Source organism: Carex rostrata, chromosome 15, assembly GCF_964058835.1.
Source record: "Carex rostrata chromosome 15, lpCarRost1.2, whole genome shotgun sequence".
Classification (NCBI taxonomy): domain Eukaryota; kingdom Viridiplantae; phylum Streptophyta; class Magnoliopsida; order Poales; family Cyperaceae; genus Carex; species Carex rostrata.
The window spans coordinates 1,366,048-1,378,097 of NC_135932.1; the positions used below are offsets into that span (position 1 = coordinate 1,366,048).

At 32.6% G+C, this 12,050-nt stretch overlaps 1 protein-coding gene across 1 annotated transcript; it reads left to right on the forward strand.

Moving 5' to 3' along the window:
- Nucleotides 1-4,810: 4,810 nt before the first annotated feature.
- On the forward strand, nucleotides 4,811-11,393 carry LOC144566453 (glutamate receptor 3.1-like). The gene is made up of 6 exons (XM_078316472.1): nucleotides 4,811-5,379; nucleotides 5,673-7,015; nucleotides 7,289-7,566; nucleotides 7,712-7,743; nucleotides 9,467-9,873; nucleotides 10,714-11,393. Exons 1-6 carry the CDS (start codon nucleotides 5,097-5,099, stop codon nucleotides 11,134-11,136), a joined length of 2,766 nt encoding a protein of 921 aa, XP_078172598.1. The 5' UTR covers nucleotides 4,811-5,096; the 3' UTR covers nucleotides 11,137-11,393.
- Nucleotides 11,394-12,050: the final 657 nt, after the last annotated feature.

Here is a 12,050-nt window from a genome sequence, read left to right on the forward strand (position 1 = left end):
AGAACTATCAAAATTTTGAGAGGAATCAAAGTTTTATTTCAAAGTTGCTAAGAAAAAAAAGAAAAGAAAAGTGAAGGGGTCGTAGAATATCGGTGCATATTTTAATTTGGGGCCGCATCGGCATAGTGCGGATTTAAACATTTGAGTCCACATTGGTATTCTGCGGTCGTGGTATTATAGAAATAAACATTTCAGCGATAATGGATCATGGAAACAATATATTCTTTATTATCTCTCCGATCTGATGTTGATCTAGGTTTTCTCCAGCAGAAAAACTGCTGTGTTAACAATACTCAATCTTTTTATTAACACAATAATTTTTTGAAAATTAAAATATAAAAATAAATTTAATTCTTATATGTATCTTTTCGGTTGTCATATCTTTGCACAATACAATTAATATTGTGATCATTTATTATTATTTGATTTTCATAACACCGATTTTTTTATTTATATCCAAAATTAAAATAAAATTTCAAAACATATCCGTTTCTTCCGTTTTTTTTCCAAAAATACCCAATCCGGAAAAGAAATTTCCGGACTTAACCCCTAAAACCGGAAAAAAAAAATTTCGGACTCTCTATTCTGTTTCTGGAAAAAAAAAATTCCCGTTTTAGAATCCGAAATTTTTTTTTCCGGAAACAGCAATTAAAAGTCCGGAAATTTGTTTTTCGAAATCGCAGTGAATTCGTTTATAAAAACCACAGAGTGTCGCCTCTCGCTTTCACTCAGCGCGTTTTCAGAGCTCTCTCACATTAAGTTATTTAATTTATAATTTATAATTTAAATATATAATTATTTAATTTTAAATTATTTAAATTTTATATATTTTATTTTATTTTATTTAAATTTAGAAGTATTTAATTTTTAATTATTTAAATATATAATTATTTAAATTTTGAATATTGTCATATTTATTAAAAAAATTCAAAATGGTGTAGAATAATTTAAAATTTTCAAAAATAGTCTAAAATAATTTTATTAATTCTAAAATGATTTAGAATTGTTTTAGGAACCTTTTTCCTTTTCGGATTCCTTATGGAGCTCTGACTGTCTGATCGATTGATTCTTCGATTGAGGTAATTTTATTTTCTTTATATTATTTTTCATTTAATTTATAATTAATTAGTTCATTCCAAAATAATTTTTTTATTTTCCAGAAAATTTAGAATTTTTTACAACCTTCCAAAATGGTTTAGAATAATTAAAAAAATTCCAAAATAGTTTAGAATGTTGTCCTATTAATTTATGAAATTCCAAAATAGTGTAGAATAATTATAGAATATCCAAAATTGTCTAGAATATTTTTGAGAGGTTAATTCTGGAAAAAAATTTCCGGATTGGGTATTTTTGGAAAAAAACGGAAGAAACGGATATGTTTTGAAATTTTATTTTAATTTTGGATATAAATAAAAAAATCGGTTCATAACAAGTAATAGATAAAATTGATTTTAATTTAACGGGTTTCAATTCATTTTAAGTTATGTATTAAAATTTAATAAAATGTGCTTAAATAATTTACAAAAGGAAAAAAAATATCAATCCCATACAAGTTATGTATTAAGTTATGTATTAAAACTTATATAAATGTGCTTAAATAATTTACAAAAGAAAAAAAATATCAATCCCATACAAGTTTCAAGTAGTCAAAGTATTTACTTTATTTTTCTTTATAATTTATATATATTTAAAAGTGATATAGTTAAAAGAAAAATTTGATAATATGGGCGGACCTCGATCAGTGAGAGGAATGACGTCAACTCATCTCTATTTTTTTTATGTACGATATTTTATATGATTTCTAGTAAAATATTATGGTATGGTATTGTAAAATTAATTATATTTCTTCATTGAAATTTTTATATAATTGATTTTTATTGTGTTTGATTTATGTAGTTCGAAAGTTGAGCTCCGCCCCTGATGATACACACTCACTTTAATTTGTAATATGATCCATCTTAGGCAGTGTTCTAAATAGCGCGCTATAGCATTTTCGGACCTTAAACGCTACGCTATGAGATAAAAGTGCGTTATTTCAGTTGCGACCGCTAAAGCGGTAATAACGGTCCGACATCTGCGCTACACACTATGCACTACAGCGCGCGCTATGCTACATAGGCTTTTATATAAACACCCAAACTGAAAATTAATTTTAAAGATCAATTTTTTCATGGTCTATATTGATTTTGCTTTTAAATAGAAAAAAGAAAGTTTATTCCATGATGCCTATGTTTTTTTTAATAGAACAAATACATAGTTTATACCATGATACTTAGGTTATTTTGAATGGAACAAATAGATAGTTTATGATAATATTAGCGATATTTTGAATAGCAATTTGGACTTTGTACTGGTTCAACATGAATATTCTAATTTCTTAATCAATTTTGTGTTACTTATTGTTCTATTAGATTTTAGATAATGTTGATAATTAGTAAAATATAAAATATATTTTTTTAAATAAAAAAACGCTATGTGGAATAGCTTCCGCTACAGCTATGCTATTCGCAATAGTTTTTTTTTTAGTTTTTTCGCTTTAACGCGATAATCGCTATTTAAAACCTTGATCTCAGGTATATTGTTTAATCTTTATAAAATTTTCTCTTAAGTTTTATACTTAAAATATCCATACGTCTTGAATTTATTAGGACAAAATTTTAATTGATGTTTTGTAATTAATTTATATTTATTAATTGAAAAGATGAAAAACCAACGTGAAAATAAAGATTAAATGTGAATAGCCAAAAAAAAAAAAAATTAGATTGTCAATAAGATTTCTGAAGATGGTAAAATAAATATCTATACATACAACGTTTATTGATTTTCATAATATACTAAAAATCTTTCACTCTTGTATTATCCTTAAAACAATCTTGAAAATGTTAATAAATACAAATAACGAATCTGGCATTATATCTACTTATTTTATAAATCTAACTTTTAAAGAAAGAAAATCATATGAGAGAAATAATATATTTTATAAATATAATTTTTAAGGAAAGAAAATCCTATGATAATATATGAGAGAGAAGCATATTTTAAAGAAAATAATTAATGAAGAGTAAAATCGTCTATATATTGAAATATCGAAATAATGTTGTGTTAATAAAAAGTAATATTAATATCATCAGCCTAGGTAAAGCAATGGTCACATAGGATCCTTCATCTTTATATATAGTACTATGTAAGATAGTGGAATGTGCATTAGTTCCTTGCTTGATCCAATCATATTCCTCAAGAGTCAACAGTGGCCTTACAGAGAAAAAAAATATTAAGGTAGTACAATAGGAGAATCTAACCTTTTGCTTTCTTTTTTCTTCAACCAAAACTAATAATTTTTTATTGTATTTATCACTTGTAGTCTCTTGCCCAAGCAGCCAAGCTCAACTGGGCAAACTATTTCTCATTACACACATTTCTCAACTCTCAAGTACTCTCTCATTGTTATTTCAAGAATTTGAGGTTAATCCTGCTGGATGATATTCAAATTTGATACACACATGCAGCATTAGCTCCCCACTCAGTTTTCTTTCAAAGCATATAATTTGGTAAGTGGCAACTCTATTGTACTAGAAGCGATATACCTTCTTTTTTTTCCCCTTTCAATCTCGAAAGATTATTTGATACACACGTGCAGCATTAGCTCCCCACTCAGTTCTCTTTCAATGCATATAATTTGGTAAGTGGTAATTCTATTGTACTAGAAGCGATATACGGTATATCATATACCCTTTTCTGGGAAAATTTCTACTGTACCCATAAAAAATTTCAAAATAGCCAATTTTCCCATCAAAACATCTTAATATCCAATATACCCATAAAAATTTAACTTTATTTCATCCATCCCATTTTATTCATTAAATATATTATTTAATTATTTTAAAATTTAGAATGACAAACATACCCTTCCTTTGACCTGATGTGTGATCTAATTCATTAAACTAAAAAGATTAGAAGAAGAATTAAATCAATCACCACTTCATATGTCCGATTATATTGTATCAATCTACATTTCATATGTCCGATTAGGAAATTTTCTCAAATTGCAATTAAGTTCCTACCTCCTTTGTATCTACTTCTCAGTTCCCGTGTGAGAATATTACATAGTACATTATTTAATTCAAGAACCCTATAGTTGTGTGATATCTTACTTCTAGTAATTGAATTAGTCATTATTAATAATAGCGAGAATATCCATTTTCATGTCAAAGCCTTCGCTCCTTTTTTTTCTTTGAAAAGATTGATAGTGGCTGTCAATTTAGTACTACCTTAAGGCAGTGTTACAACTCTCTGCGAGAGCAACCCCATCAAAGTGAAACAAACAGAAACTCAACCACTTCCCTGTACCAGTCAGAACCCGGTACCAGTCAGTAACCGGTACCATACCAGTACCCTTATTTTTGCCGCGCCTAGCAGTAGGCCTCCGCTCCTCATTAAGGATTAAACCAATTCTTTTTTCCTGTCTCAAAGAATTGGAGTAATTTTTCAATGCGGTCAATTATTAAGAACAATGTTGCTCTGTGATCTCATTAAGGGTAATGGTGTTTTCAACTTCTAAGGACATTTTCATCATTTGAAAGGAAGGGTATATATGTCATTTTAAATTTTGAAAAGATTAAATAATAGATTTAATGAATAAAAGGGGATGGAAGAAAGAAAGTTAAATTTCTATGGGTATATTGGATATTAAGTTGTTTTAATGGGGAAATTGGCAATTTTAAAAGTTTTGATGGGTACACTAGAAATTTTCCCTTTTTTTTTCCCTTTCAATCTCAAAAGATTATTTGACAGTTAATTTCTCTATATATTTTAGTTTTTCTATACTGTCTCTTACAAGCTAAATTAGTTCATTTAAAGAGTTTTATTTGAATTCTGGTTTAGTAATAACGACAGTTTGGTTAAACCTGTCAATACCCCATGGTTTTTCATCCAGGTCTCTTAATTAGTTTCACCTTGAGCCTGACTTTTCTCTCTCTCAATTTTGACAGTACTCCAGTGTACTGTTCTCAGCAAATTGCTCTTCATTGCGCCACCTTTATCGAAACTGAAGTAAACTTGGCCATTATTTGAGAAAAGAGGCTCTACTAACTGCTTAGATGCTTCCTAACTCTTCCAAAATGAAATTGGCAGTTTTTTCAATTTGCACCCTCATCTTTTCTCTGTTTTCAAATGGCTCTTGCCAAAATATAACTTCAAGGCCGTCTATAATCAACATTGGTGCTATCTTCACATTCAACTCTTCAATTGGAGAAGCTGCAAATGTGGCTATTAATGCTGCAGTGGAAGATATAAATTCAGATCCAAATATTTTAAATGGATCCAAATTAGTGCTCACCACAAGAAATAGTAATTGTAGTGGATTTCTTGGCATTTTTGAAGGTACCTCCATTTAATTATATTATTTTTATTCTAAAATATTTATTTTTGTTTTACTGGTATTGTGTTGGTCCCTGTGATGTCTCGGTATCGTACCAGTATTTAACTCCATTAGTTGTTACTAATATCAATTACTCCCGAACTCTTTTATAAGAATCATATTACTCAAGATGTCAATTTGTTTTATGAAATCCTATCTTCAGCCTTTATTGAATATTGTCATATTTGCCAGAATTAGAAAACCTGTTACTTGTTGGTATTTTATCTTTCTTTTTTTCATATTGTGTCATCTATAGCCTTGCAACTTATGGAGGCTAAGACAGTGGCCATAGTGGGCCCGCAAAGCTCGACAATTGCACATATAATCTCTCACATCTCTGACGAGTTGCAGGTCCCGCTTGTCTCCTTCGGTGCAACCGATCCGACCATCTCCTCTATCCAGTTCCCCTATTTTATCCGTACCACTCAGAGTGATTTGTATCAGATGGCAGCTGTAGCCTCTATAGTCGATTTATACCAGTGGAAGCTAGTCACCGTAGTGTATACTGATGATGAATATGGCCGGAACGGTATAGCGGCACTTGATGACAAGTTGGCTGAAAAAAGGTGCAAAATCTCATACCGGGCCCGGCTTCCACCTGTAGCTGTCCGGGATGATATCTTAGGTGCTTTGGTCAAGGTCAACTTGATGGAATCCAGGGTTATAGTCGTCCATGTAAATTCTTACGGCCTTGAAATTTTCTCAGTTGCTCAGCAGTTGGAAATGATCGGTAATGGGTATGTGTGGATTGCAACTGACTGGCTAATGTCAGTGCTAGATTTGCGGGCCCCTCTTGAAAGTGACACTATGAATTCTCTTCAAGGGGTCATAGCACTACGACAACATACAGCCGATTCAAGTTACAAGCGCGGGTTAATATCTAGATGGGGTACTTTGACTAAGAAGTATAAGAATGGTGTTGCAATTAATGCTAACACCTATGGATTATACGCATATGATTCTGTATGGACCATTGCAAGGGCTTTGGAAAGATTTCTTAAAAAAGGAGGTAAGATTGCATTTTCAAGAGAGTCGAGATTCAAGGACGACAAAGATGGGAACTTGCATATTGAGGCAATGAGACAATTTGATCAAGGAAAATTATTGCTTGATGAGATAAAAAATATTAATTTTACAGGGGTAACAGGTCAAATAATGTTCAATATTGATGGGGAGTTAATACACCCCTCGTATGATATCTTAAACATTGTAGGTACGGGTTGGCGTACAATCGGGTTTTGGTCAAACTATTCTGGTTTGTCAGTGGTACCGCCTGAAAAATTGTACGATAAACCAGCAAACTTACCTTTTGAACAAAAGTTGTATGATGTAATTTGGCCTGGTGGTGTGGTAGGAAGGCCACGTGGATGGGTTTTTCCGAGCAGTGGTGAGCTGAAAATTGGCGTACCAGATCGGGTTAGTTTTTTGGAGTTTGTCTCATATGATGAAGTTACTGGTACATTCAAGGGATATTGTGTGGATGTGTTTCTCAAGGCTATTGAATTGCTTCCTTACCCAGTACCATACAAATTTGTGCCATTTGGAAATGGAAAGAAGAACCCTAATTACACAAAACTTTGCAACAATGTTGGATCCAGTGTAAGCTCGATATATTTCTTTCTTTTTTCTTTGTAGTGGATATTTTTTTATTTCATGATATTTGGTCAGTATTATTCATATCATCTATATGTATAACTTTCGGACTTTTCAACTTATCTTACTTGTGGCCAACAGTTTTGAGACATTTTTAAATAATAGCACACCGTTAGTTTAGTGTGCTAAAGGTATATTTCTTTATATATCAGTTAAGTAGCCCGGAACATTAAATTTTACCAAGTATTAACATTTTTAACTGAAATATATATGTTACAGTATTTTGATGCGGCAATAGGTGACATAGGAATAACCAAGTACCGGACCAAGATAGTGGATTTCACACAACCATACATAGATTCGGGTTTGGTGGTTTTGGCTCCGGTAAAAAGACAAAAATCAAATGCTTGGGTTTTCTTGCAACCATTCACTCTAGCAATGTGGTGTGTTATTGGCGTGTCTTTTATAGTAGTTGGTATTGTTGTATGGATTTTGGAGCATAGGTTCAATGAGGACTTTCGTGGGCCCCCGAAGAAGCAAATTGGCACAATTTTCTGGTAAGTTTTGTTTTCTTTTTGTTGATTAATTAAGTAAAAACCAATACTAAAAATAAGCAATAAAGTTATTAGTTTTTTTGTTCAATTTCTTTTATTTCAATTTTAGATTTATTTTCATTTTCTTCTTCTTTTGGATGAACTGCAGGTTCAGCTTCTCAACATTGTTTTTTGCACACAGTGAGTCACTACAATCAAATTGTATTACATTCTTATGTTAGTTTTATAATTTACATCTTAGGAATACAGATTAAATATTTCAAATTCAAAGTCAAACCATTTGTCAACACCGAAAAACAGCCAAATTACCCTTCTCCCAGACTACCGGTCTGTCAGTAGTATTACTGCATACTTATGTTACTCGAATACTTTCAAATGGGTCCCGTATCCGATACTAATACGCGCCCGATAAGATCTTGATACGTAACAGATACGCCAGCTGACGTATCGACTTAGGTGTGGCATATTCTAAATCTATTGATACGGTCTCCGATACGGTTTGACTCGCATTGATACGGCTCTGACACGTTAGGATATACGGTCAGGACTGAATCTATTGATAGAGTCTCCGATACGGTTTGACTCGTATTGATACGGCTCTGACACGTTAGGATACGGTCAGAATACGCATGGACCACACTGTGCACCGCGCATTCACCAGCGCTGTGACGCGCATGAACCACATGCCAAAATCAGCAGGAATCGAACCAAGGCTCCGTGGCAGCTTCAACATAAGTCTTAACCACTGCACCATTTTTCATTTATTTGTTAGAAACTTGTATCTATTATATTTAATATATATTTAAACTATGTCTGTGGTGATTTTAAGTGAACATCTGGTGTGTTTAAAAGTCTGCACATGGAATCACGGGGATATAATCATATAATTTAGTAGGCCATGAGTGTGTCTTTTCTAAGCTGCCACAGGAGATCAACAATTCGTTGAATCTGCCGAGGCAAGCCTGGTCCGGAAGCGTATCCTCTGCAAAGTCGTAAGCTGCGGAGCTTTGAATCTGACCCGTTCGTTTGTGATCGGATGGACCAGATCAGAGATCTCTGTAGTTCTTAGTTTAAATTTTGAGAATTGTTTCAATTCAGACAAGATCTAATCTGGTCCGTCCGATCAAAAACGAACGGACCAGATTAAAACCTCCGCACAGCTCCGCAGCTTACGACTCCGCAGAGGATACACTTCCACACCATCTTCTTATTATATTCTCTTTTGTTGAAAATAATAATATTTTTTATTTCCATTAACCGTTTTTATGTGGTGCATCACTTTTGAAAAATATGCTATGTATCATATCGAGTATTTTTAAAATTAAAGAATTTTTTATATTTAATTTATGTATTATGAGTTAATAATATAAATAAAATAATATATATAATAGACGTATCGTATCCTTGGTTTTTAAAAATTACCGTATCACCGTATCTGCAACCATGCAACATAGCTGCATACAACAAGTTCGGCTCATTTTCTTTCATTTGGAATTTAAAATAATCTTAGTTTTACTTAATTATGAGTAGTTCATATTAGCTACCAGTATCGCAAGGTACACTGATAGTAAATGGTATTTAAATTCAGATGCTTGATCCCATCAAAAGCCTGTCCTCTTTATGTCATATATTACACGGGTGGGACTAGAAAATTTAGATTGGAGAGACTGAAACCTAAAATACAGAAACATAGAATACCACAGTGTGATATTCTAACCACTAGACTACAAGCACGCGTTTAATATTTTATAAGGGGGGCTAACACTAAACTATAAAAAAGAAAAAACTTAAAACAAAAAGAAAATTAAATCAAATTACAATATACATAATTAAAAAAATTAAAATCATAGGGATGGCTAAGCACCTGGCTAAACTAATATTTCTTCTCCCTTTAATGACACAGGAGAAAACACAGTCAGCACATTGGGCCGAGCAATACTCCTCATCTGGCTATTTGTAGTATTAATAATCCAGTCAAGCTACACAGCAAGTCTTACCTCTATTTTAACAGTGCAGCAGCTCTCCTCCCCCATTCAAGGGATTGAGTCTCTTGCTGCCTCCAATGACCCCATTGGCTACCAAACCGGCTCTTTTGCCAAGAATTACATGGTCGAGGAGTTGGGGATATCCCGAGATCGGCTAGTAAAGCTGACATCACCCGAGCAGTATTTAAATGCTCTTGAGGCTGGGCCCAGTAATGGGGGCGTCGCTGCTATTGTTGACGAGATGGCATATGTGGAGCTGTTCTTACGTTCTCATTGTCAGTTTCAAGTTGTCGGGTCAGAGTTTACACGCACTGGGTGGGGATTTGTAAGTATATTTTAAGCTGTTGTTATCATTTTATTCTTATTATTGTTTTAATAAGGTATAAACCCACTTTGTGTTGCCTGAATTTGGTTTTTGGTTGAGTGATATCACGTATGTGATTATTTGCTACCAAGCTCTGGGATTTATTTACAATTGGTGTTTTATTGTGATAGTTGTTATTATATCTCACACACCAAATAACAGATGCATCAAAAATAACTGTCAGTGTATGTAAAGTGAAATTGGTTAAGAAAGGCATGCATATTATATCTCAAGTTAGAACATAATAGTGCATGCTTCTACCAACAATCTAAAAAGAAGAAGAACATAACAGTTCATGCCAAGTCATCATACTGCATCAATAAAGGTATGTTATATCATCAAAACCATGCTTATGTAGTTATGTCGTATAGAAAAGATAGATTATGTCATAACCTTAACATTGCACCCCATTACCACATGTGGTGATCCTGTTGGCAATTGAAATCTTACTAATTAGGTCCTGTACCAAAAAAAAAAAAATTAAAGATATACCATCGATTTCGGACAATTTCATTTTATACCACAACCGTTGAATTATTCAGTGGTCGAAATCTGTGTTATGAGAGCCGTTTTCAACATGCAGATTTCAACCCTGAATTATTTAACAGTTGTGGTTTAAAACAAAATGGTCCGAAATTGGGTATTACTGAAATTATGTTATTCGCTTATGCTACCGATAAAAAAAAAATCGGAATTAGGTTGCTCACTTTGGTGTCAGAAAGCAAATCTGGCATTTAATCTATACATGTATACTTGTACATATGCTGAGGACTCTCTCTCTCTCTCTCTAAAACATTTTAGGCATTTCCGAGGGATTCACCCTTAGCCATTGACATGTCAACTGCTATACTAACTCTCTCCGAGAATGGTGATCTCCAAAAAATACACGACAAGTGGCTTACCAGAAGTGCTGCATGTAGCTCTGAGGCCCAAACAGACATTGAGGCAAATCGACTTCATTTTGATAGCTTTAAGGGATTATTCCTACTTTGTGGGATAGCATGTGTCATAGCGCTGCTTGTGTATCTGTGCATTATGCTTCGGGAATATATCCGGTATGTCCCGCCTGATGAGCAGGATCCATCGGGTCAAGCAAGTGCTCGGTCAGGGCGTAGCCTTAAGTCTTTTCTTTCTTTTGTTGATGATAGAAAACAGGAGGCTAAAAGAAAGTCCATGAAACAGCAAAACGAACTGAATAATGGTATTGTTGGCATTGAGAGTTGAATCTGACACAATTTCTGATTATATATACTGGTTTGGTTAGTTTTGGATGCACACTGGACAGTAAGATAATTGATCAGGAAAATTCAAGTTGACACATCCAAATTTGGGGGCCAAATGTTAAAAGAATTAATTGATCTTTTGCCAACTTTTTATTTTATTTTTTTGCTTGCATACAGTCGACCTTTTTTTATATGTTGCATAAATCAATATGGTTTCAGTACATGTAATGAAGAAGATCTTAGTAACAATAGAGAATAATCAATAGCAAGTTACTCTTTTGCGCAGTTGAAGCAAAAAAAAAAAAAAATGTTAATGAAGAAACAAATGCAATGAGAATGAGGCGCAAGATTGAGCCTGTGGTTGTGATACTAAAAAAATTACAACGGGAAGACATTAACCTTAAGTCCTTAACACTTTATTCTAATAAATTGATGAAAATACAGCTGCATTTTTGCACTGAATATTCGCGAAGAACATGTACATGTATCTAACTTTTTTAAATTCTTACCATTTTTTTATCATTTGGAGTAAATAAATTTGCTTCTCAAGCAATCTACATTTAAGAGATAACTAATGATTGTGTTCCTTTATTTTGTCTTGCGTTTAAATTTTAAAAGATGATCTATTTATATTACTTCCAAAGTTCGGAAGGATATCGTAAGATCAAACAGTATATCCATCCAAACAATCAATGTCAAACGTAAACATTTTCATACAAGCAATTTTACTTACAGCGGGGTACCTCTCATTTTTTTTGTGTGTCAGTTATATCTCCCATTTTTATATTAATTTATAGTTTAACAGTTAATTTGATTTTCATATTAAAATGTACTTAAGAAATCAAATTTTATATATATTTTTTAAAATTACTATTTTTTAAATAGATACAAAATCACTATTTTTCACCCTTATTT